A 25,668-nucleotide genomic window follows, 5' to 3' on the forward strand; every position below is an offset into this window, starting at 1 on the left:
CTGAAGGGCAACCAGAGTGCATTCATAGTGTTGTGACTATAAGGCTTTTACAGTGGGCACACATCGCTGCCCTGAGAGCTCATCTTTTAGCTGATAATATATTGACACGTGAAAATAAGTTTCATTCATAGGCATCTCACCTGACCTCATAGATAGTCACATTGTAATCTAAGCATGCACAAAATGATACATCTTAAAGTCCAACTGACACGAAAAGCACGATTTTTAATATGTTTAAAAAAAAAAAAAAAAAAAAAAAGGCAGCCGGAATGGACCCATACATTTTTTCACCACACAACAAGATTTTGACGTGCATGGCTTTTTGTAACTCCCGCCATAAAAATCCTCTCGAGGGATTTGTTTTGGAGACGAAGCAGGAAGTGGTATTTGCATATGCCCACTCAGGCGGGTTTGTGTGTTTATACTAGTTTTACCTGCAGGAAGGTAGCTCTTTGTTCCTTCGTGTTAGCCAAAATGCCAGCTCGTTGTATGGCTGGATATTGCTCGAACACTCAGGAGGATGGATTCACTCTTCACAGGTTTCCAAAAGCCCGGTTCGTTGTGAAAAATGGATTTCACAGGTGACAAGGACGAGAGCTTCGTGGGTTTCACGTGACAGGTAGGTGTGTATAGAGCTATTAAAAAAAATAATAGTTGAGGGGGACGACGTAATCCTCTCAGAAATAACAAAAGATCCGGGTCATAATAACTTAATAAAGTACGTAAGTCAGGGGTGCTAAATGTGTCGATGTACCCAGCTGCGGTTGTTGGATCGGGTGGGGAGGTGGTTTGGCCGCGTGCGGTTTGGTCACGTGCGGGAGGAGAAAGGGGCTCCCCCCTCACCGGTGTTTCGCGCGGCATGGGTCCTCCTGAGTACATACTGTTGGGGAGTTTGTTGTTAGGCGTTGACGTTGCAGGCAATATGGCTGCCACTGGAATGTCGAGTGAGGCTTCCGCAACTTTGTACATGGATGACACTCTCTTCGCTCATATTTATTTTTTCATACAGACAAAGTGAATAATATTATATGTAATTTTCATATCTATTTTACAATGTAAATAGGGATGTCAGTGGGACTTTAAGCACCAGTACGTTGTAATTCTGCCTTACAATAACATTTTCAAACTTCACAGACAAGATTTAGAACAACAACATCTCTCTCATGAACATGCTGACCTTTGTGTATAATTAATGGAGCATCCTGTGCACCTCTGATAATATGTTAGTGCTAATATGCTTATGGAAAAGCGGTGTGCAGAACTTCCATCCATCATCTGAGCCGCTTCACAACACAAGGGTTGCAGGAGAGCTGGAGCCTATCCCAGCTACCTTCAGGCAGGTGGTGGGGTAGACCCTGAACTGGTCACCAACTGATTGCAGGACACACAGAAACAACCAACCCTTCACACTCACATTCACACCTACGGGCAATTTAGAGATTACAATTAATGTAAGATTTTGCAACATGGGAGGCAACCGGAGTGCCTGGAGAAAACCCACGCAGGCATGGGGAGAACATGTAAACGCCACTCAGGCAAGGGGGGGCTTTGAACCACGGTCCTCAGAACTGTGAGGCAAATGCTCTATCCAGTCCGTGCCACTTTGTGCAGAACTTATACATTTTTGTTGTTGTTTATTGTCCATTTACCAAAATATATTGTTTTGTAGAGTGGCTTTTGGGTACACTTGAACTTCGAAACTCTACTGAGAACCATCGAAAGAAATAGTAAAATACAGTCAAGCTTGTTTGCTAACACTTTAACTGAAGCGTCGATTGACTACCATCGACGTTCATTGGTCAGAAGAAAAAAAAGCAATGAAACGAATTAAGTCACTGAATCAGAGACAAAATTCATAATTGAAATGAAAAGGTGTTAAAGGTCAGGATTTAGTGAGGATATGAAATGTACCAGAGAGCTTTGAAATGCATTAAGTAACATCTCTCAGCTTAGCAACTGTATAGCTTCTCACCATAGCAACAGAGGAAAAGATCCTGCACAGTCTGATAGGAGTCAAATAAAAGCATCTGGATATCTGTTGCTCGTGAAGTGCTTTTCTTCTTGCGAATATCATACATATCATCAAGAGGGTCAAAACACAAAACAAACACACAGACTCAAACGTCATGAGGAAAATTGGAGACACCCATTAAATTTAAATCAAATGTAAATCTCATCCAGGCAAAGTTGTTTTTTTTTTCCCTTGAGTGGAGCACTCATTCAAAGTTGCTCCACATAAAGATCACACGGATATGTCTTCCATTGTGTACAACAATGAATGTGGAAGAAAAAGATGGAAGGCTTCCTCTACACTCATCTGCTCAAGAAAAAACATTTCTACTTCTGAGCAGTGCATGCATGCATGATAAATGACCGCCTAACGTTCCAGTGTAAAAGCACTGATAATCAGGATTGTGAGTTTGGATGCATGAGTAAACTTGGGCAATGGACCTTTCCGATGGCAATCTCAAGCTCCGCCCCCTTAGCCATGTCCCACAAGCTTACAAAATGGTGATTGAACAGAACATGTTTGAAGTCGATTCTCTATCGGGTATTCCAGATAATATTGGGGGGCGTTTTTTGCAAAATGCGTCTGTGTCATGATCCTGCCACTTCAGCATGAGCTGTGCGGGTGCCCGTGCGGCTGCGCTAATTGGGAGGCACACACCTGCGCCTCATGCGGGCTGATCATCCCCTGTATATATAGGACCCGGTGACGACTGGTCCTCCGCCAGTTCGTTGAGCTTTATGTCCCGTTCCAGCACCTCGTATTCCTGATTGAACCTGTGTGTACCGACCTTCGTCCGTTCTCTGACCAACCTTGTAAGCTTGACTCCTTGATACTTCTGCCTGCGTTGATTGTTTCCCCGTGTACCGACTCCTGCCTGTCCGCTCATCTGTTCTCTTCGCCCGACGTCACAACTACCGCTGCCGCACCGGACTGCCTGCTCGACCCCCGACCTCTGCATACAATAAACGTGTCTCTTCTCGAACTACCTTGCGTCTTCCGAGTTCCTGCATTTGGGTCCGACTCTCGTTTCCGATGGGACGTGACAATCCGACTTGTCCAAGAGAGTTCTACAGGGAGGTTTCAACTATTTCACGCAAGGATATGTACACGGAATTAAGATTTTGGACGGAGCAGAATGCAATGTCAGAGTTACAGCGAAATGTTGGCAATCAATGCAAAAAAAGTTTGACGCCTCACAAACTTCATATTGAAATTCAACAGGATAAAATAGTGGAATCGTACTGCGCATGTAAAGCAGGGTGAGTACTTTTTACTTGGAAAGCTCACGAGTAATATCATTGTAGTCTTCATAAGTGAGTGGGTGTATTTATTTGACGTGCCTCGAAATTGAACCCAGTGCTCTGTCTTAAATGTCCGATGTGATACAAATAGGCAAATAGACATTTCTCTTGCATGACATTGCGCATTTACGTATCACTAACCCGACTCTTTGGCATAAAACATTACACACTTCATTCGGCAAGTCAGTGATACGCTAACAAAGTGAAAGTTGTTCTCCTGCAATGTATAAACCACTGACAATAATTCAATCAAACTCAGAGAAGATACTTCTCCCTCACTTACCTTCGAACTCACAGCCTTGTCCAAATTTAGTTCTACGTGTGCTCTTCCGCGAGCCTTAATCCATCGTAGACACTTCATCAACTGTGTCTTAGACTTTGGAAAATGAATCAACCAGGGCCCCTTGTAACTTAGCCAGATATCTTTCATCAGAATTGTACGTTCCCCAAAAGCGCATCCGAGGACCATTTTGTTCGTAACATTAACTTTTAAAGCGCACACGACTGACAACCAGCATTGCTTGTGGGGCGTGTCAAGTCAGGGGTTAAGACAATGCGACTATCAGATTGGCTATTATTGTACGAGTGACTGACAGGTCGGAAAGGTCCATGAGTTACACAAGTTGAAAACAACCTCTCCTGATATCTGCATTAATTTACCTATTGTCAGATTATGGACACTTGGTGCTTCTTTTCACTCTCTGCTCTCCTATCCGCAATTGGCACCGATTCAGGCATCAAACACCAATTACCACTTTGGCTTTCAGCTCATCTGTGGACCAAGGATAGCACTAAGTGCTCTTTGGAGACATTTGACCACGTGGCCACTGTGACTTTTATGAAAAATGCATTGAATTGTAAGTCCCCATCTCGTAATGGCTTAAAAAGGAGTTTCATCCGAGCAAGAGGTGAGCCGTACATTATAAAACACTCTGGCTTTAATTTTAATATATGATAGTTACCTTATTTAGTTACATTGGCAAGGCAAAATTTTAGAATCCTCAGTCTGACCCAGTGATGTTCTACACCACTACAAACTACAAACACAGTATTGAATACATCAATATAAGTCTGCATTAAGTATTGAAATTTTATGACTAAATTTAGCCATGGCTCTTGGAGATAACTTCAATTTGTTGAACACATTTTATCCACTTGAACTATTGCTTTCATTTAGTACACTAGAAAACATCTTTTCAAAATGAAAATGTAGGTGTTATTACCCTTCAGATAACATCTTCTTGACCCTTTCCTTCTCCACTGTAAGCTCCACTTCTGCACTTTTACTGCGAAACAGCTTTTCCTCTCCTGGACCGTTAACTGTTAGCAGTGGTGGAGAATGACGGTCCTCCGACAGCTCCTAGACAAGCAAGGACCCATAGAAATAGAAACAGTTTGCTTAATAAGTCACCAAAATTGACAGTTTGACAATGCTTGATTGAGATTTTAAAGTACAGTGTGCAGTTTTGAGTCAAGAGTGTTCCAAGTACAATTTCTACTAGGACGTTTCAATGGCACTTTGACCACGTCATTTTATTTCAACAGCAGCCTTCAAATTAAATTATAAATGGGCCAATACACCAACAAGCGGCTGTGCAAGGATTGATTGCAGAAGTTGATATGACATCATGCAGAAGTAATTTGATTCAAGCTTAGTGGGTCATGATTTTGCTGATGACAGGCCCATTGGACTCTCACTATATGGAGGGCCAAAATCACAGAGGAGACACATCCACATGAGAGCAAACACTCATTGATTTGTCCTATCGAGGCTCCTATAAAATGGGCTGCATGGAGCACATAACGACATGAACACTTTTGATAGAGCATGGCAAAATAAAAACAGACATATTTAGTATTTGATTTCAATAAAATTGGACAATTCTTCGTGAAATAGCATGGGTACAGGGAAGTAGTGTAGTTTAAGCTTGATACATAAATAAATCAATATAACCTCTTTATAAAAAAAATGCATAGTGGAATACAGCAACAATGTATCACAGCTGACAAAAACAAGATTACTGTTTAATTAATTAATGATTAATCTTGGGTGGAAAGTTGCTCAATTGCACTTTGAACTCTCGAGTCCCTTAACCACAATTATCATAAATTTGTCAAAATTAATGTGACTTTGGATCAATGCGGTGGTTATATATTTAAATGACAATATATTATGCAGTAATTAATAAAAAAAAATTCAGAGGTTTAAAACCTATAATACAATAGCTAAATCCAGCCATGTTTTCAACCACGCTTATCCTGGTTCAGGGTCACATGTCCTATTTCAGCTGACTACTGGCAAAAGGCGGACTACACCATGAACTGGTCGCCAGTCAGTCGCAGGGCACATATAGTATAGACATGGACAACTATTCGCACTTACATTCACGTCGTCACTGAGTGGGAACTAAACACACCACTACACTATTAGAGACTGATATCTAAACCAAGACAAATATTTTGTCAAACAGTACATTTCGAAATGGGAAACAGTATATTTTATCATTAAAAACAAGATTTCAGGTAAAGAGCATCAACATACTGTTGTATCAACCACTACAGAAAGTTAATTACTAATATTGGTCATTTAGGGAAGCTGTGGCATCAACCTCACATTGGGTGGTTGATGGTCTCATACATTTATTAAGCGATGCACGTGAACATGTCCCGAATAAATTGATGTGATTTAGCACACTCCCAAACAACTCTTACATGGAGTGCATCACACTGTTAAAATATACTGTAAATGTCTGAATACACTCGTCTTACCCTTAATTGACAATTTTGTGGATTATGACAGCACACCCATTGGTTCTCCTCAACTGTACAATTTTTAAACTCAAAACCGACTGCCACGTCCCCCCCTACTTCCCCCCGCCCCAGAGATTTTCCAGAGGATGTAGATGAGTTTCTTACATTTCTACTTGATCTCTTTATTTATTTTTTTCCTGTGTAAAAACTGCAGCCCCAACTGTCGTGGAATATCCACTGAGGCAATACACTTCTGCATTTACAGTAGTAGAAAAGCCATGTAATATTAATTTGAGTAAGATATTCATATTCTCCAAAGGAGGACGGTGTATTATCTCGTGCTTTGGAGCCCTGTCTGTCCATATCGTGGCATGAAATTAAACACAAGGCCCATAAATGTAGAGGAGCACAACTTCCCAAGAAAAGAAACGAAAAGCAGCAAAAATTTGAGAAAAAGACAACTGTGGTCAAGCCCCGAGGCCAAACAAGGGTTTGTCTGTGCATCCACAAAATGGAAAAATTCACTGGAGCATGTTTTCTCAAATCAAATGGGATTACAGATACACTGCATTGTTTCCCCCCTTTTTGTTATTCTCAAAGTGGCTGAGTGGGAATGAGGCTTGAGACCCTCTTGCACAAACTAGCAAGTAGCAGCTAATTAGTCAACTTCAAAGACTTGAGAGATCTTTTAAAGAATGTATTTGCTGCTCTTGAAGGTTTTTAAATGACCAGAGAAGTATATCACATGGAATTTTTTTTCAGATAGATGTAATATTTCATCAGTTGTTGCAACATTTGTTAATAAGTTCCTACATGGCCAGAACAAATTAGGATGACACATAAAGTGTCTGAGTGTGATGAATGTGATTTAAAAATTTCTATTGCCTCAAACTCTAGATTAAATAAGAGTTAAGACTGGTTAGACAAAGCATCTTTTTGATGTATGCTTTGATCACACAGCCTGAATAGGATTTTGAAGAGATATGATTTAGTTTGCCTGCCAGCACCGCACCGTTATGGTGAGAATGTCAGCCTCAGTCGGCTTCATCCCGTCCCATGTCGAGTACGTATGATATCAACGGTGCTTGCCTCGTTTTCTCAGGGCGCTTTGTCTTGTTTAGTTAAATTTATGACTAAGTGGGCAGCACCGTGGCACAGCTGGAAAGTGTTGGCCTCACAGTTGTGAGGGCCTGGGCTCAATCGCAGCCCTTCCTGTGTGGAGTTTGCATGTTCTCCCCTTGCCTGCGTGGATTTTCTCTGTGCACTCCGGTTTCCTCCCACACCTCAAAATCATGCAACATTAAATGGATATTCTAAATTGCCCCTAGGTGTGATTGTGAGTGGGGCTGTTTGTCCCGATGTGCCCTGCGATTGGCTGGCAACCGGTTCAGGGTGTACCCCACCTCCTGCCTGTTGACAGCTGGGATAGGCTCCAGCACTCCCTGCGACCCTTGTGAGGATAAGCGGCTAAGAAAATGGATGGATGGATATCTATAAGTGTGAATGTGAATAGTTATTGTCCAGTCTGGTACCCACTTGTCCCAAAGTCGGCTGGGATAGGCTTCACCTCACCTGTGACCCTAATGACCCTTTACAAAAATGGATGGGAAGACACTTTTGCAATTTCATCCGTAATAAATGAGGGATATATTATCTTGGTCATTTTTAATATCGCTCCTAAACATTGTGGGGATATCATTTCAATAATAGCTTCTTCTTCATTAAAAAAATCCAGTTGATTATCAATAAAATATCAACAGCAGAACAACTAGACAAACCCAAGCCAATGAAAATAAAATCTTTTGCTAGAGGTAGTCATTTTATTTTAGCTGTGAGTGGTAACAGAGTTTTCTATTTGGAAACTAGCAGCGCTGTTCTAAAGTTACATTTGCTCTCAAGTCAGATTTGATCAGACTGAAGATTAATTATTGAGCAAAATCATCCATGCAGCACAGAGATGACTGACTAAGAATAACAGAAAATATCCGCCTTAATATTGTTGTAGGAGTTGGTTGTGATGCTTCACATACCTGAGACAGCTGACAGGGTGACCACATCCCATGAAGCATCAGTGAAAAAGGAAAGAGAGGCAAAAAATAGAAAACAGTCATCATGTGCTTGCTGGATCAGGAAGAAAAGAAGTGAAAAATGTAAACTTCTCCTCAAGCTGATTGAATGACATATGATCCTGGGAAGTAAACCAAAGCTCTAAATTTTGTATTGATTCATTTTTCGAGTTTTTGTTGTTGTAATACTATTATGTCAAAGAAATAAAGGAAAACATAATGCACTTGTATAAATCATGTCTAAATAGTAAGCGTGTTTTCATGAATTTGTTGACAAATGCACAACTGACTTAACATACAAATGTTGGAAAGAGGCTCGGATATTTTTAATTTGAAGTTGCTATCCTGGGAGCTTTTAGCGTGATGTGTCTACGTTGCTGTTTTTTCTGAGTACATTACACTAGTTACTTATTTATCCAAGCCTCACTCCATTTTTCTCTGAGGTTACATAAAGCTCTTGTCTTCACATTCTGAGCTTCATTGAGACCATAAGCCTCCTTCATTTATTCATGGCTCCATGCATCAGTACATGGAAGGCTTCCCTTGAATCAGCTGCGCCTCTCACGGCACAACACACACCCATTAGTCTGGTCTCAATGCCAAGATCTTGTTTTCAAATATTGATGACTAGCATTTCATTTCCCTGTCTGTCTGCATCTGCACTCATTCTATGTATGATGTATAATCAATCGAGGGGGTAGACAAATGACACCGGGTTCTGCCCTGAGCTGACATGATGTACTTTGCTGTACATGAAAAATGTATTGAGACACCTGGTATAGACAAATAAACAAAATATGGAGTTGGTCAGGTATTTCTTTCATCTGGGAAGTCTTTTTGTTTTGTTTTAAACTCAGAAGAACATTTATAAGGTCACTGATATCTTTTAATCTTTTAATATCCTGAACTTAATGTCCTGTTGGCATCGTTGTGTTTTAACAGAAACTAACATTCCCAAAACATAATTTCAAGTGAACAGTGGTTCAAAATTTCTGGTCAGATAATTAAAATTCATTTTCAGTACACGCAAGCATTTCAGACCATTTAGAACACTATACTTTACAGCCTGCTGCGCTTACATCCCAGAGGCTGCAGTATTCAGTCCATGCTGCCTACTGCTCATGAAACAGATCATCATAAGTCCAAGTGGAAAACAAAATAAGACAGCTTGTGCTTCCACTTTTTGCAAGATGCATGTTATGACAAAATATACTCCATATTCTTTTATTATCTTATCCCATAATTTCTGTCTGATTTTTACTACTTCAATAGGGTTTGGGGGTTATTGTGTGACTTTTTAAAATATACAGAGTAGCTTAGTTATTTTTTCACTTTTCTCATCTTGTCTCCGTGAATCCACCAGCCCCCCTTTTCAAGGACACGAAAACGGAGTGAATCTTTCTTCCTCGACTGCCTCCTGTTTGAGTTTTAACTCGGCACTCTTCTTCAGAGACGGGGAGAAGCGCGAAGCAACAGCAAGTTCCTCTCTGTCTCTCTTTTTGAAAAGATTTCATTAATATGAAAAAAAAATGCAAGATTGTTTGCTGATTTAATTCCAAAACATTTTTTTAAAATCAATTTTCTGTGGTGCTTATACTACTTATACAAGTTGCAAATGAGCTGAAGCCTATCCCAGCTGACTTGCTGACTTTGGGTAAGAAGCTGGGTAAATTCTGGACTGCTCGCCAACCAGTTGGAAGGAATATATCCAAGGAGAAGAAAAGACAAGAAAAACAATCTCACCAGCATTCCCACCAATTGACAGGTCTTCAATTATGGATGGAATGTGGGAGGAAGTCGCAATACACAAAGAAATCCCACACATGGATAGTGAGGCCATGTAAACACACAGGAGGGCCTGAGCTAAGACTGGAACCCAAATTTATCCCTGTATTTTACGTTTTATGAAAAGACTACTTCAATATTAAATTCCAGTCACACATTCAATGACATTCAATTAAAAACCATTACTTGTTGATGTTTCTGGGTCCATGTTTGTGACCTTGCACCTAGGGTTCCCGGTTTCCATGATGATAGAAGTCCTTAGTTACCAGTGACATCAGACTGTCATTAAAACAGCTAAGTTCCTTTCCTGCTATGATGAGTTCAATAATATATTGTTTCTGGGTTTGTTTTCAAGAAGGGACAACAATGATGTTTGTTTGTGCAGGTTTAGCTACACAGCACTCTGTGTTCCATCATAAAGCAGCTCTTGTATGCCAAGCAGACAGGCAGGGGCAGGAATTTAATTTCCCACTCACTATTACAAAATACTTCATCTGTCCAAAGCTACTGAGCAGCATTTTGAAAGAAAACCAGTGTTTGACCCATCCATTTGATGTTGTAACTTGTTCTTTGTCATTTCAATGACTGTACCTATGTTGTATGCAGCCAATATATGACACATTGTATATTATTTTAATTGTTTTCAACTATTTTCAATTATTGTTTTGCTCCACTTTTAAGCTAATACAGAAGCACAATTAAGATATTCGAACCCAACAATGCCAGAACATTACATTACATTTTTAGTCAATGTAGTGAGTTGAACATTGACCTACTAACATCTGGTCTGTCTGCACCAGAGTCCAGAATAAATGATGAAAAATTATTCAAGATATTTCAAAACAACAACAATAATGACCAAATGTATTTAAGTTAAAATTGTACAATCGACTCTGTAACTATCTTTGTTCCCATCAGTGTTTCCCAGGCTGTGTGTGTGTTTCTTTTGGCTTGTCCCTTTCGGGGTCGCCACAGCGTATCATCTCAGGTGAACGCATATATATGTTTGGCACAATTTTTATGCCGGATGCCCTTCCTGATGCAACCCTTCTCAGGGAGTGGAGGCCCCAGTGGGATATGAACCAACAACCCCTGGTTTACCAAACCAGTGCTCTAACCACTGAGCTACGGGGCCTCCCCAGTGTTTCCCAGGCTCTTCATATACAAATTGTAACTGTGAATGTCTAGAGTACATAGTTATATGAACTTTGACTTATTAGATGTAATTAAATTGATTGCGGCAGCACAGTGAATCAACTGGAAAGCGTTGGCCTCACAGTTCTGAGGTCCCGGGTTCAATTCCGGACCCGTTTGTGTGGAGTTTGCATGTTCTTCCCGTGCCTGCGTGGGTTTTCTCCAGGCACTCCGGTTTCCTCCCACATCCCAAAAACATGCAACATTAATTGGACACTCTAAATTGCCCCTTGGTGTGATTGTGAGTGCAGCTGTTTGTCTCGATGTGCCCTGCAATTGGCTGGCAACCAGTTCAGGGTGTACGCCGCCTCCTCCCTGTTGACAGCTGGGATAGGATCCAGCACTCCCCACGGCCCTTGTGAGGATAAGTGGCTAAGAAAATGCATCCATCCATTTTCTTAACACTTATCCTCACATGGATGGATGACAGATTGATGGATGGATGGATGGATAAATTGATTGCTTGTGGTTTTTCATGATGTGGCTGGTTGAGGTGTTAAAAAAACAGCAGCAACAGCAACTGGTACAAACACTTAAGAGTCGCTAACAGCGAACATGAAACCACAGATGTTGGCAGGATATAATTTTGTCATCGTCCTCCAAACAGGAGCCAGATTACCTTCAATTATGAATGATTCCGCTACTACTTCTTCCCTTTTCTGCTCTCACTCAATCCAATCTTTTACCAGCCCTCCAAACAACTTCAGCTATGCCTCTCTCCAAAGCAGAGGACCTAAATGTTTTCAGGCATGAAGAATGACTCGTGATACTGCATAGGTTTAGAATAAAACAAAACAAAACAATGCTTTGTGTTGATTTAATGGTGTATATATATCCCTGCAATTGGCTAGAGACCAGTTCAGCGTGTACCCTGCCTCTGACTCAGTGTAGGTACAAGGATGCCTGCAACTCTAGTGAGGACAAGTGGTATGGAAAATGGATGGATGGATGGATTCGTGTTGAAAAGGATAATGCAATCTGTTGTCCTGACATTTTGGTTAAAAAAGGTCATATCATCCCCTAAGTGGTAAAGTGGTAGGGTTCAATTGCGACATGCCAACCCTCATTACAGTTCTACAAATGAGGATTTGCTACATTTACCAGTGAATCTGTCTGTCAGTCATAGTATTCTGTTGTTTGGAGATATATATACAGTATAATTGCAAGGTTTCCCTCTCACGCAAATGTATATACACTCAAAGATCAGAAATGAACACTGTAATGAGCAAAATGAAAAAATACAGCATGAGTGCTAAACTATGATGGGACAACAACAGTAGTGTAAACAATGTGCGTAGGTGCTCATGCTTCACCTGTGGGGCAGCGATGTTGAGGGCAGGATTGGCCAGTTCGTACCGCTCCTGGGATTTCTCTCTGGCCAGCCGGGCTGCCTCCTTCACCTCCTTAAATTGTTCTGCAAACTGGAGGTGGACAAGGAGGAGAAACAGCTGTTTGCCTGTGTATACTCAAAACTCACTGTTGCAATAAAAACAAACAAATGAATCATCCCTTAATCCCTCCCTATCCCCAAATCCCTTCTTTGCTGCAGATATCTATTGACAAAATACAAAAGAAAAAATGTTTAGGGAGATCTATTGACAAAATACAAAGGAAAAAATGTTTAGGGAGTAATATGGGTCTTTTCAAAAGAAATAGTATTCAAATATCTATTTACTGTTCAACAAGCGTGTAAATTGTTCTTTGTACAGTCTCTGCACCTCAACAGCCATTTGGAGGCCCATCCAATTTGAAATAACTTTATTGCAACCCTTCAAACATCAATACAATACAATAGAGGCGTTGATGTTATCAGAGACATTAATTTCTTTTTCAGTTGTGCACTAGCAGGAGAACAACAATACTGAATCATAATAGCAGAACACTGTGCCAAATTGGTAAAAAAAAAAATCTTTTATACATGTAAAGGATGAACTATGAGGCCAACTGAATGATATACATTTCCCTCCACCAAAAGAAGAGTACACTGGTGCATGTGGTTCCTGCTTCTCCCTCTGGAAAAGTTTTTTCTTTTATTTTGAAATGGTTTACATCTAGTGGTACGACTGGTTAGCACATCTGGCACATCACGTTGAAATCTGGCCTCCCTGTGTGGAGTTAGCATGTTCTCCCTGTGCCTGTATGGGTTTTCTCTGGGTCAACATTCTGAAAACATGGGTTGGTACATAGTAATGTGGTAGTTCTATTGGTGGCACTAAATTGTTCATAGATCTAAATGTTTGTTTTTATGTACGTGCCCTGGAATTAGCTGGTGACCAATTCAGGCACTACCGCACCTCCTGCTCAAAGATACACATGCATTGGCGTTAAGAACTTTGCTGAAAGCAGCAGGTTGTTGATCCATGGAGCAAAGTATCAATGCCTCAAGCATGGGCAAATATTTTGTTAAAAAAAAAAAAAGAAAGAAAAGAGACTGATACCAGTCATTTGCAATAAATGCAAATCCATCTTCAAATATAAAAAAGCGCAAGCCTAATGCACACCTATTCGAAAAGGCATCCACTTACACTAGCTAACGAACAATTTAAATTCATCAATTAGCAAATTCACCAAACTAGGATTGTCACTAATGAATATTTTTATAATTGATAATTCTTTAAATGAAAAAAGATTTTGCATTAAAGTTAAATGCAAAATCCTTTTCCCTCAATTAGTTGAAATTACACGATTATTATTATTTTTTTTGTTTTGTTTTGGTTTTTTTTACAATTAAACAAAAACAAATAATGCACTGGGAGCATACGTCCGACACAGTTGCTCTAATAGCTAGTTGACAACTTGAAAAACATAAATGACATCATGGATTAAATCAATAATTCGGCTATCATCACCTTCGCGTCGACGACAAAAATTCTGAAGTCAAACATGTTCTCCAAAATACAGCTAATGCATTTAAGCACAGAAGTTCTTTCTGTTAGAAAAACTGGTCAAACATGTTATGTTCTGTTATCAACCTTAATCTGCACTGATGCTTACATCATTAACCTTTCTTCCTCTGTTCATGTATTGAAGAATAAACAAAAGTACTTTTTTATTTTTACCTGCTGCAGTTGTTGCTCTGTGGAGAACCCAAGGCCATAAACTGTGTTGGCACGGCTGTCAGCCCACTGGCCAAACTTCTGGGAAGTTTTGGTGAACGTCATGTTCGGGGTGATGGTGCTATTAATGATAGCCTATAGTCATGAAGAACAAATGTATAAATAAATACATGAGGGATGTGTATAAGGTAGCAGAGAAGTAAAAATGTATGTGCAGCTGAAACTCATTTTACAAAGTTAATCTGTTCCATGATTTTGCTCACAAACTGTGGGTATGTTTCAAACAGAAATCAATGGAAATGCCATTAGATCCATTCAAGCCCCAGAACAAAGTTACGTTTGCCTAGTTATGTTGATCAGTGTGTTGTTAAAAACAAATACTGCACTATATTGAGATTAGGGGTTCCCTGATCCAATCTTTGAGACTGGAAATTGAGTGAAAAAGAATTTGCTCAAATCTGACTGGTCTAAATTCTCAGATTGTATCACTTTAATACAAGCAGTCTATTCCTTGCTCCACTAAAGCACTTTCATCCAGCATGCAGAGCCCACGTGATCACGACAATAGGTTGGAAAGGTACTGACATAGGAGCAAGGAGTAAGAGTGAATAATGCTTGCTTAAAGGTCCACTGACATGAAAAGCATGATTTTTAATATGTTTTTAATTTTAAAAAAAGGCAGCCGGAATGAGCCCATCCGTTTTTTCATCACAAAACGTAATTTTGATGTATATGGCTTTTTGTAACTCCCGCCATGAAAATCTTCTCAAGGGATTTGTTTTGGAGAAGGAGCAGGAAGTGACGTTATCAGCAGACGCTCACTCAGGTGGCCTCGTGTGTTTATAGCGGTTTTACCTGCGGGAAGGTAGCTCTTTGATCTTCCGTGTTAGCCAAAATCCCGGCTCGTTATATTGCTGGACAAACACTTGGGAGGATGGATTTACTTTACAACGCCGCGGCCCGGGCGCGACAAGCCACCGTGCCCGTGACGTTGTCGTTGCTTGCATCCGGGTACGCTACATACTGTCATACTATTGGGGAGTCTGCTGTTAGTTAGAAGCGAACCGCATATCATCTAAATATGGCGCGAAACAATAGGGTAATATTCACTTCACTTCACTTGATTGTGAGACGTTCTCTTCTTTGAAAAGAGCTTCCATGTCAGAAGGGGCATCGGATATATCAAAAAATCTCTGTTGTTCCTCTCCAATGGCAGGTGCCACTACGTGTTTTCAATGGCGAATGTCCCAGTGTGACATCTGCTGATGACGTTGCAGGCAATATACCACTTGGATGTAGAGTGAGACTTCCGCAACTTTGCGCATGGATGACACGCTCTCCGCTCATATCTATTTTTTCGTATAGACATTGACGTGAATAATGTTATTTTGTATTTTTCATTACAATATCTATTTTAGAATGTTTATAGGCATGTCTCTTGGGCTTTAAAGATCTTTGTTCACATTCCAGTAGAAATTTTGTAAAACTTAACACACAAAAAAAATACAGCAACTTGAATCATTTAGATACAGTACATGCAGATTCGGATAATAATGTGTGTGATGGGTTCTCACTCACTTTAGTTCCGCCCACACTGATGATGCGGTAGACATTACGGGTGGCGTCATAGAAGAAGGACACAGTGACAGCATGCTTGCTGGCCGGCAGCCAGTTGCGTTTGGTAGCCGGGTCGATCTGGAAAACGTGAGCTCGGGCGCTGAAGATGGGCTGCTCCCTTTAAAACAAATGAATATTGGATGTCAATGACCCAGTTTTTTGACAAGCCCTGACACACAAGCTTTACAACTGCTAGTATGTAACACTGAACGTGACCGACAATAGTAGTAGGTGGAAAGAAGTATAAACTTACCTGTATTATTCTAAAATTTACTTAAAACACATGATGTAGTGTTAATATGTTTTTTATTGCCGTGCTTGGAATAGATCATCAAATTACACCAAATAAAGTCTGCAAAAAAAAAAATTAAATTCGATTTAAAACTCTAGCTGCATCATATCATCATCTTATATAGCTATAGGGATTTTGCAATACAGGTTGGAAAATGTTTGAAAGCAATATTTCACCGCTTTTTTACCTCTAGCATCATTCATGAGTGCAATATAAAACCCTTATTGCACTTTTCTAATGTTAATGAGAAGAATATGGGCCAGCGAAACCACAATGCTTATTAAGAAAGTTCATTTTATATGGGTCAGCAGTGGCTATATGAAGCTTTGTTCCACACGGATTTGGGTGGAATTACCCAACATTTGCATACAAACAATAGTCATTGTTGCTGAAGCCGCAATAATTGACAAAAGCAGCAGAGCTGAGAAACTCTTGGGTATGGTTTGTGTCCAATGCTGCACCAGATAGAGAAACCAGTAAGTGAGTAAATGGTGAATTTGTTTACAAATATAGAACTATACCAAAAAAGGTCATTGTTGGGCTTTACACATAAAGTGGTAACAGTTAATAACGTGCCACTTGTGTTCTGTAATTGGTGAATGAAGTATTGAAAAGCATGCATGATTCCTGAAATAAGCATAAAAATCAATGTAAAATTCATTCATTCAATTTGGTTAAAAAAAAAAAAAAAAAAAAAAAGCTGTTGGCAGTTTCTGGGACAAAGTTTTCTCAGCAAGATACAGCTCACAGATGGCAGGAATGAAGTTACTACTGAGTTGATATCAAACCTGAAGGGATAAAGCTTTTGGCTGTAGATAAAGAAAGTATTTGCACAAGCAACACAAAAAGACCTGAAGACAGGAGAGAAAGACGTGCGAGTAAACGAGCCAGCACTTAACTGGAATCCACACTGTAATTTAAATCTGGCTCTTGCTTCAGTTCCCCTTTTGATTGGATAACAGCCAGGTTGCTTAATTACTGCTTAAACGAGCATTATTAAGAGCAGTGATTCCTAACCAGAATGCTGTTGGCAAACGTACGTGCCTGGAGAGAGATCATCAAGGGTGCCTTTGCTCAATAAAGGTTGGAAAAGATGGAAATTTCTGTGGGATGGAACCAAATCATCCATTTCCTTTGGAAAAGCCTCTTTAACTGTGCAACTGTGTATTTAAATGCACCAACATAAAAAAAAAAAAAATGGAAAAAGTCCATGTTGGTTATGCCCCATTAAAGCAGCATGGCTCTAAAAGGCTACTGATCATTTTGCTCTCTTTAAAATAGATCATACTGCAGAAGTGGTAACAAGAAAGAACACTGTAGAATGTCTAAATTGTCTCCAAATATAGAAAGACTAATACAGTTGGCAATAGCATGACTGCACATTGAATCAGAACCACATTTTTATGGCTTTTGTCCGCTGGTGCTCAGCTGTTTTATGAACATTTGGGCTGTAGCTATTTGAACCCCAAAATATTATTCAAAAATAATTTTACCCGTCTCCTGAGAGATAATGACCCGCTTTGGATTCTTACTCTCCATGTACATACTCCCGCTGTGCATAACTAATAAGCCAGTTCAACCGTTACGGGATCAACTCAAGTCTCAAGGCAATTTACTAAATCGAATTTGTGGAGAAGCATATTCGCCAATTTTGCGGCATCACAGGCAAACTGGAGCTTCTTGTGGCTAACACGTGAAAAAATAGGAATCGTTGGAATCGTGATCACTCGTCAATCACAGGACAAAACCATAGGCCATTCACATTCTGACCTACATTTACAGTCTTCAATAAACCCAACGTACTCTAAACTACTCAACTGTGGAATGAAGCCGGCATACTCAAAGCCTCATAGCCTACACAAGCACAGGTAGAAGACGCAAACGCCAGTAAGAAAGGAAAGGTCTAACCTGTAACCCTATTGCTGTGAGGCCATAGTGCTAACTACTGTGCAGTCAGGAATCTGAACCAGGAAAAAAATTCTGATGCACTATAATGCAGTTTGAATAGATTCATGACGGGAATAGAGCGCCAATTGAACAAATTCATCAGCCTTGTACTCGGCAGTGCTTATCTCTTGTTATCAAAGCATATTTCTGGACTATTGCACAATGCGGCAAGCCAAGCTTGTGTATGGCATAAGCAGAAAAAAAATACTCGGAAAGTCTTTGCTAGAAGGATGGCTTCATTTTCAAAGTAATCATGACAATGTGGCCGTTTGTGGACGTTGTGTTCTGGGTGGAAATCTATACTCTAAAAAGGTCCTATACATTCTATTAATGTAATGTGGTTGGCCAGTGTTTACTGACATAGTGAAACAACCAATTAGAATAGCCCCAGTAAAATATTGTAAAAAATACACAGAAAAAAATCCTGCAGTGATATACTAAGTCAACAGAGTTTTTTTCAGTATAGCTACTGTAACGTGGCTACCAGATGGTAAAACTAAAAAAACTGAGTTTTACTTGTTTTGGTTGTGTGGTGGTGGCACAGTGGATCAGTTGGCAAAGCTTTGGTCTCACAGTTCTGAGGACCCAAGTTTGATCCCGGCCCCGCCTGTATGGAGTTTGCATGTTCTCCCCGTGCCTGCGTGGATTTTCTCTGTGCACTCCGGTTTCCTCCCACATCCCAAAAACATTAATTGGACACTCTAAATTGCAACTTGGTGTGATGGTGAGTGCGGCTGTTTGTCTCTATGTGCCTTGTGATTGGCTAGCAATCAGTTCAGGGTGTACGCCCGATGACAGCTGGGATAGGCTCCACCACTCCCCGCGACCCTCGTGAGGATAACCAGTAAGGAAAATGGATGGATGGATGGGCACTCTAATTGTCGCTCTCTCCTAAATTCGGAGAAACGTGGGGGTGAAAGTTGTTTCATCAGGAACGAATTATGTACTTGACACTGACATGGAGTAGCACTTTTTTTCCATGGGATAATATGCATTTGTCGTGTACATTTTTTTCTTTTGATTTTGTTTACGGGGAAAAAAATTAATGTCTGCACTTCCAGTCAAAGAAGGCTTCTTCACCTTCCCCCTTCCTGTTGTTTATCATTTCCTCAGTCTTCATGACCAAATACTTTTGTGTATGCAGGCAGCTGTCCTTGCTTTTGTTTGTCAACACCTGTTCTGTCATTGTCTTAAAATGAAGTTTCTACATTAGCAAGTCATCACTTATGTGGTTGTCATCCATCAATTTTCTGAGCCGCTTATCCTCAGAGGAAGAACAGTTAAAAAAAAAAAAAATAATAAATAAATATATATATATATATATATATATATATGTGTGTGTGTGTGTACACACACACACATACACACAGACACACATATATACTGTATAGATTTTTATTTAATAGTAACGGTAACGTTATTGTGATTGGAAAAAGTAATTCGATTAAATGTTACTGGAAAAAGTAACACGGTTAGTAGCCTCTCAATTACAATGGCATGACTATTTATTCTATTTTATTCGAGCAAGCACCTTGTGGAGAAGCGGTCGTTATTTCGTTGTATGCACAGTGATACAATGACATTAAAGGTTTTTTATTTGATTGATTTGACTCCCAGTACTGGTTAGAGGTCACTGGTATTGGATTTGAGAGGTCTTGATTTACAGTCCATGTTCTATTTCATCCCAAAAGGTTTTTGATGGGGCTGCGATCAGGGACGTCTTTCAGACCAAATTACTCCAATCATCCTTTTATAGAACTCGCTTTGTGAACTGGGGCATACATAGCCATGTTGAAAGAGCCAACACAAAATATTGGAAGCATATACTTCTCCAAAATGTCTTGGTAAGAAAACCCCAAATGATGGTTAATTCATTAAGAGGTGTGTCCTAAGACCTCCCATTAAAGTCACCAAGAAAGTGAAGGAAAACCGGAGTGTCAAGAGCAATGTTGTCCCTGATTATCATTGATGAAGCAAATTTAATCAGCCATGAAAAGTGCTTTATTTTCCCTCAGTAAAGCCAATTGCTTGACTGAATAACAGAGACAAGAAAATAAAGCCAATTTGAATTAATTATCTTCCCAGTAAACGAGATTCAGCCCAAATGTCCCCTCTGTCATGCTCTCATCTTAATGAGAAGTGATGACTGACAGATCATCAACTCCCGCTCATCACACCCAATCACAAGGGAATGGAAATTCTGTCATTTATTTGGCTTGTCTTGTTGCTTCATGAAAAGCCTCTTAAACTAATCAGCTCAGACAGGAATCGTCACATGGAGGTTCAATGAAACGAGCAGATTCAAACAAGATTAAAATCCCCACCGACGACGAGCAAACACTGCACAGCGCCATGACGGTCACAGGAAAACGACAGTTTCACATACTTTGCGATACATCTGATCAAATTAACCTGAAAGCGTGCAGTTTTTTTTTTTTTTTTTTTTGCTTCCTGGAACTACGATGATAAATCTGCATGGCTGGGAGAAAAGATACACACAAACCGAACAACTTTGACAGCAATTTAAAGGGTAGTCAAATACAAAAAGGGAGTAATAACAGAACCACAGCACATCTTACATCTAACCCACCCCTGCACAAAAATCATGGTTCTTAACAGGGAAGAGCTAGTCTACAAAAGTGCAGTCAGGTGTCCAGTCAGTTGTTTTCCCTTTTCCCACCGCTCTAGCAGCCACTCTTCAAAAAAAAAAAAAAAATGATGAGACTGAATTATTGTTAGGAAACGGAAAATAACAGTGGAACTGGAATTATTTTCTCTTTTTTTGTATTTGACAAGAAAGGAGCATGGTGAAAGGCAATCACTGAATCAATCATGTACTGTCAAAAACTGCCCATTTATACTTTGCCAACGCAGTTGTATAAGGAGCCCCACACAACATTGCAAAAAAAAAAAAAATGTATCATTTGTGTGCACAAAATACTCACAACACACGTACAAAATCGTTAATTGTGTGCACTCGAAGTAGCCATGCCTCCGTAATGAACAGTAAGGTAAGCAAATCAGTGGCACCTACGTCCGAAGATGACGCTAGAGGCAAGGCTACAGCTACACAATAAACAAGGATAGTGTGATCAAATATTATTTTAGGGTGGCTACGAGCTACAGAGACATTCCGAAAAGTTTGGTATTGCTTTTTACCATTTGTGAATAGGTCAGAGGAATCTTATTAATGGCTATCCAATACTCAAAAACTTATCAAAATTAGAATCGGAAAAACATTTGTGTGAATTTAAAAGCTTAATTTTTAATACTCACTCATTAAGTAAACTTATTTTAACAAGCAGAGGGACTCCTGTAAAAAAAAAGGCAATTAATTAGCGCAGGGGTGTCAAACTCATTTTTGTCGTGGTTCACATGTAGTTGCTGGTTTCCCTCGGACGGCGTTATGACTGTGAAGCCATATAAATGTATGACTGTCTCATGACATATACACGACAAACTGGATAACTACTTGAAAAAAAATCAGAACCCACAAAAAAAAAAAAAAAATGTTCAATGATTACTCAACTTGCTTTAAAAAGGGGGGTTGATAAAAAATGCTTTGAATATCTCGATGCTATTGAAAGGGAACACTGTATGCAATTTTGGTGTTTTAGCAGCGGGAAATAAAACAGCTTGTTTCACAGGCCACATAAAATGATGTGCCGGGCCTGATCTCACCCCTGGGCTACCAGTTTGACACCAGTATGTTAGCGGTTTTGCATGCACAGTGACCTTGTGAGGATAAAGCGGTACCGAAATTGGATGGATGGATTGATGGATAAAAAGTCCAACAGCTGCTACTTTTTTTTCTCTTTTTTTAATTGTCGATTTTCCCTATCTGCATCCCCTTGCTATGACCCAGGGGCCTGATGATTTGAATTCTGTGACAGGTCATTTGAATCGATCATTTGCCCTCTTTTCCAGGTCATACATATACAGTACATCCTTTCCTCCAACCCCTCCATTGTACACGCTCATTGGTGTTCATTCGTGCACGAGTGCACAGAGAACATGTGCATATTACAGCTCAGTAATTAAAGGGGTCACAAACATGTTCAGTTATGTTTATTTAAAAGCATCACTTATTTCTTTTGTTGGTTTGCCGCATAGGGCCACTTTGGTTTATTCCTCTGCTCTGGTTACATCCTGCGTTAACAGGACTTGGGTGGCTTTTAATAAATTTGCACATTAACTTGACTTTTTGACTGAAGGTTTTATCTATTCCATTACGAGGGGAAAAAGGGCAATGTGTAGAGTCGGTGGTCTCTGGACAAAAATTGACATGCACAACTTGCAGGCTGATTGTACATTGTTATGTGCACTTAAACACAATTGTGGGTATTGGTGTCAGACAAAATCATTGTCAAGAGAAACATTCTGGGACTCGTTGGAACGCTCCTTTCCAGCAAGCCAGCTGACGTGACAGCATAGCGACCTTTCCTTATGTTTCTATGGCAATAGTTTCTATGCAATTCTTCATCATTTGAGAGCGGCATTAAGTCACTTTGATTAAGAACAAATGTCTTCATGTTGATTCCAATGATATCCTAAAATGCCATTCCTTAGTGAAAAAGCATTTTTCTTCCAGTACAAATACAAAAATACTCTGATGTTCTACAAAAAGAATGTCCGCACTGGATCCTGAACATTAACTGTGATTTATGAGGGGGAAAAAGCAACGTGTTTTACAATCAAATTTATATAAGTAACCACTTGGATTTTTTTTAAGCTTTTCCAAGCTATTATAACTATTATTAATGCAGAATGTTGCAGGCTATATTTGTCATTGTTAAGCAGGCAGACAATATCTTGGCCAGGGGCTTTTTGATTCACATTTGCTGGAATAAAATAATATCAGCTGTGTTCATTAGCCTTTATTAGTCTATGGCCATGTTATGAAAATCATCCATTTTCGATACAGCTTGTACTTCTATTCGCAGGTGAGAGCTGAAGGCTACTCTGTCTCAGCTGAATGAGTGAGAAGTACACCTTTGACTAGTAGCCAGCCAGTTGCTGATATTATGGTAATAAGTTAATAACATCTACATACATGGTGTCCATAAAGCGGTTTTAATCTGGTTCTCAAAGGAGCACCAGAGGTTGTCATTTTTTTTTCTGACCCATCGACCTCATGGATGAATTTAGACTGAATTGTTCTGAAAGTTAATTTCTACCTGTTGGCACCTGTCATTGTGAGCAAGCATCTTGTTGTCATGGAGAAGTAGCCATGAAGCTCTCGGCTCTTCCTGTGCACCAAATGAAGCAAATGCCACAAGATTTCTCTATTGACGTGATTGTTGACAATCTGGTCAACACGGGAGGGGGAAATGTGTTTCTAATACGTATACAATACGACATTGGCCCTGGAACATTTTTGACACACAGTGTATGTGAAGTACGTTAAGGTTGAGATAAGATATGTCATGTTCTCCATTTTGGCGGGCTTGGGTTGGTTTTGTTTTTCCTGTGTTCCATGTCTTGTGTGCTCATTTTGTCAGTTACGTCCACCTGTTCTCGTTTCCCCTCCTCCCATGTGTTGACCAATCAGCTCCCTCCAGCCACTCGTGCATAGAGCTCGTGCACCTACGTCACCGAAATCACCTGACTGGCCATATTGCCGGTCAAAAAAAGCATTGTTCAATGCCAACTCCGTTAAGACGAAAGAAAAACATGTCTTATAGCACGACGCCCAGAGTTTTCTCCGATACCGTAAAACATCTAGAAGGTGATAATAAACAAAGGTACGTGGAAAATGAGAGACACTTGGCATAGAGGACCCATATTTAATTCCAAAGTCGATGTTTTCGCCGATAAGAAATTGGACTGTTAATCCGCTTCCGCTTGTCTTGGATATACACATGGATCTGGTGAGTAAGTCGTTGAGATTTACACGGAAAAGTTTGAAAGCTTATAAAAGTCTGGACGCATACAAATACTTCACTGCTAGATCTGTTCTCGACGGGGAGACGGCTCGTGAACACGGAAGTGTACTCGGCTACATGTTAACGTTGGCCGAAATCCATCGATCTTTTTAGATGGTATTCAATACAAATACCAATATTTCAATAAATGACCCCTGGTTTTACACAAACTCTCATTCATTAACTATGATTGGAAAACAAAAAATAAGAGGACGAGGAGTCAGCTCCTCCGTACACGGAACCATATAGCGGCCACACACACACACACACACACACCTGTAAACCTCTGGAACAGATGTTTTTTTTTTCAATACGCATTGTTCTCAAATGAATCAAATTGGCATTATAAATACTTCGTAATTTGAGATTAATAATTATTCCTACCTGAAATGAAGTGATCGCTACACAGGTGTGTGTATTTGGTTGGGCACCATCCATCACGTTTAATTGCCAAAATCCATTGACCTTTTTTCTGGTCTTTTCAGATGGTATACTATAGAATGTTCTCTATGAATATCTGTCCCTTCTGTTGCGACAACTAACAGTACATCAGGTCTCGGCTACTGTAAATATTCTCCGGTTCAATGTCTCCCACAATGTCGAGCAGCTCTGTTTAACCATCAATATGGAGGAGTGAAAAGGGTGACGTCACGTGCACGAGGTCGATAATCCAGGTGTTTCTCGGTGTCTAGTCAAGCTCTGTGTGTTGATCTCCCTGTTTTCTTTCATTTCTTGTTAGTCCCTTGTCACGGGTTGTTTGTTGCTTATTCTGTTTTTGAAAGTCATTACAAGTTTCTAATATAGGTTTAAGTCATACTGAGTATTTTTGGTTGATACTTGATGTTGTTTTTAGAATTAAAGATTGTTCCGATTCCTCCACTCCTGCCTTGCGTCCCTGCTTCCCTGCACTTGGGTCCTCCACGCCTTGCCGTGCCTTCCTCGCCCTTCAAAACCCCCGACAGTGACAAGATATCCACAATAAATGAGGGGACTCTTATGCCTACTCAATATGGTCATTAAGTAGATTAATGATCACAGGGTGACTTTGCCCAACCTGACATGTCTGATAGATTGTTTCACAAATCTGTGCGGTAAAGAGGTGTCACAACATATTCCGACAAAGGGCAGGAACATTAAGGAAAACTGGTGTTCGTGGTGACTGACTACCACTGTACATATGTTATAATGATTTTTTTGCATCACATGAAAATATGAACACAAGGGTAGAATGAAACAACCATGAATCACTTCACACGTACACTCAGTTCACAATGAGAAGGCTCAACATGGGAATGGGAAGATAATTGTTTGTTTGATACAGTAAGGATGGGCACACTGATCCCCAATAGCTCCAGAAAAAGGTCTGATGTTGTTTCTGGAGCATCATCAAAATTGCAGATAGTGCAAAAGCTACTCTCCGCTGCACTACATATACAGTGTGTGGTTTTTTTTTTTTATATATGTTTGGCAAAACAAAATGTTGATGACATCTGAAGAACCAAATATCTATACTTACAATATAAATACAAATGAAAAATTTAATTGGAGTTTTTGACTCTTTGTTGCTGCTTAGCCTAAATCTTTGATGTGTATGATCACTAATAGTGTATATATCAGTATACAGTCCCTAAGAATAAAGTAGTAGATCTTTACAGATCACTGGTTGTTGTTCCCCATCCTTGCCATGCATGGCCGTGAGACAAGGGAGGTGAGGGAGGGTGGGG

General features: G+C 39.9%; 1 protein-coding gene across 1 annotated transcript in view; it reads right to left on the minus strand.

The window, feature by feature from the left end:
- homer3b (homer scaffold protein 3b) overlaps positions 1-25,668 on the minus strand; it is a 43,655-nt gene that overhangs the window by 13,840 nt on the left and 4,147 nt on the right. The window contains exons 2-5 of the mRNA XM_061824185.1: positions 15,743-15,899; positions 14,168-14,299; positions 12,422-12,529; positions 4,536-4,672 (exon numbers count right to left, since the gene is read on the minus strand). Of these exons, the coding sequence (XP_061680169.1) occupies positions 4,536-4,672; positions 12,422-12,529; positions 14,168-14,299; positions 15,743-15,899 (534 nt within the window). The remainder of the gene's footprint in view (positions 1-4,535; positions 4,673-12,421; positions 12,530-14,167; positions 14,300-15,742; positions 15,900-25,668) is intronic.

This window comes from Syngnathoides biaculeatus, chromosome 7, assembly GCF_019802595.1.
Source record: "Syngnathoides biaculeatus isolate LvHL_M chromosome 7, ASM1980259v1, whole genome shotgun sequence".
Lineage (NCBI taxonomy): Eukaryota > Metazoa > Chordata > Actinopteri > Syngnathiformes > Syngnathidae > Syngnathoides > Syngnathoides biaculeatus.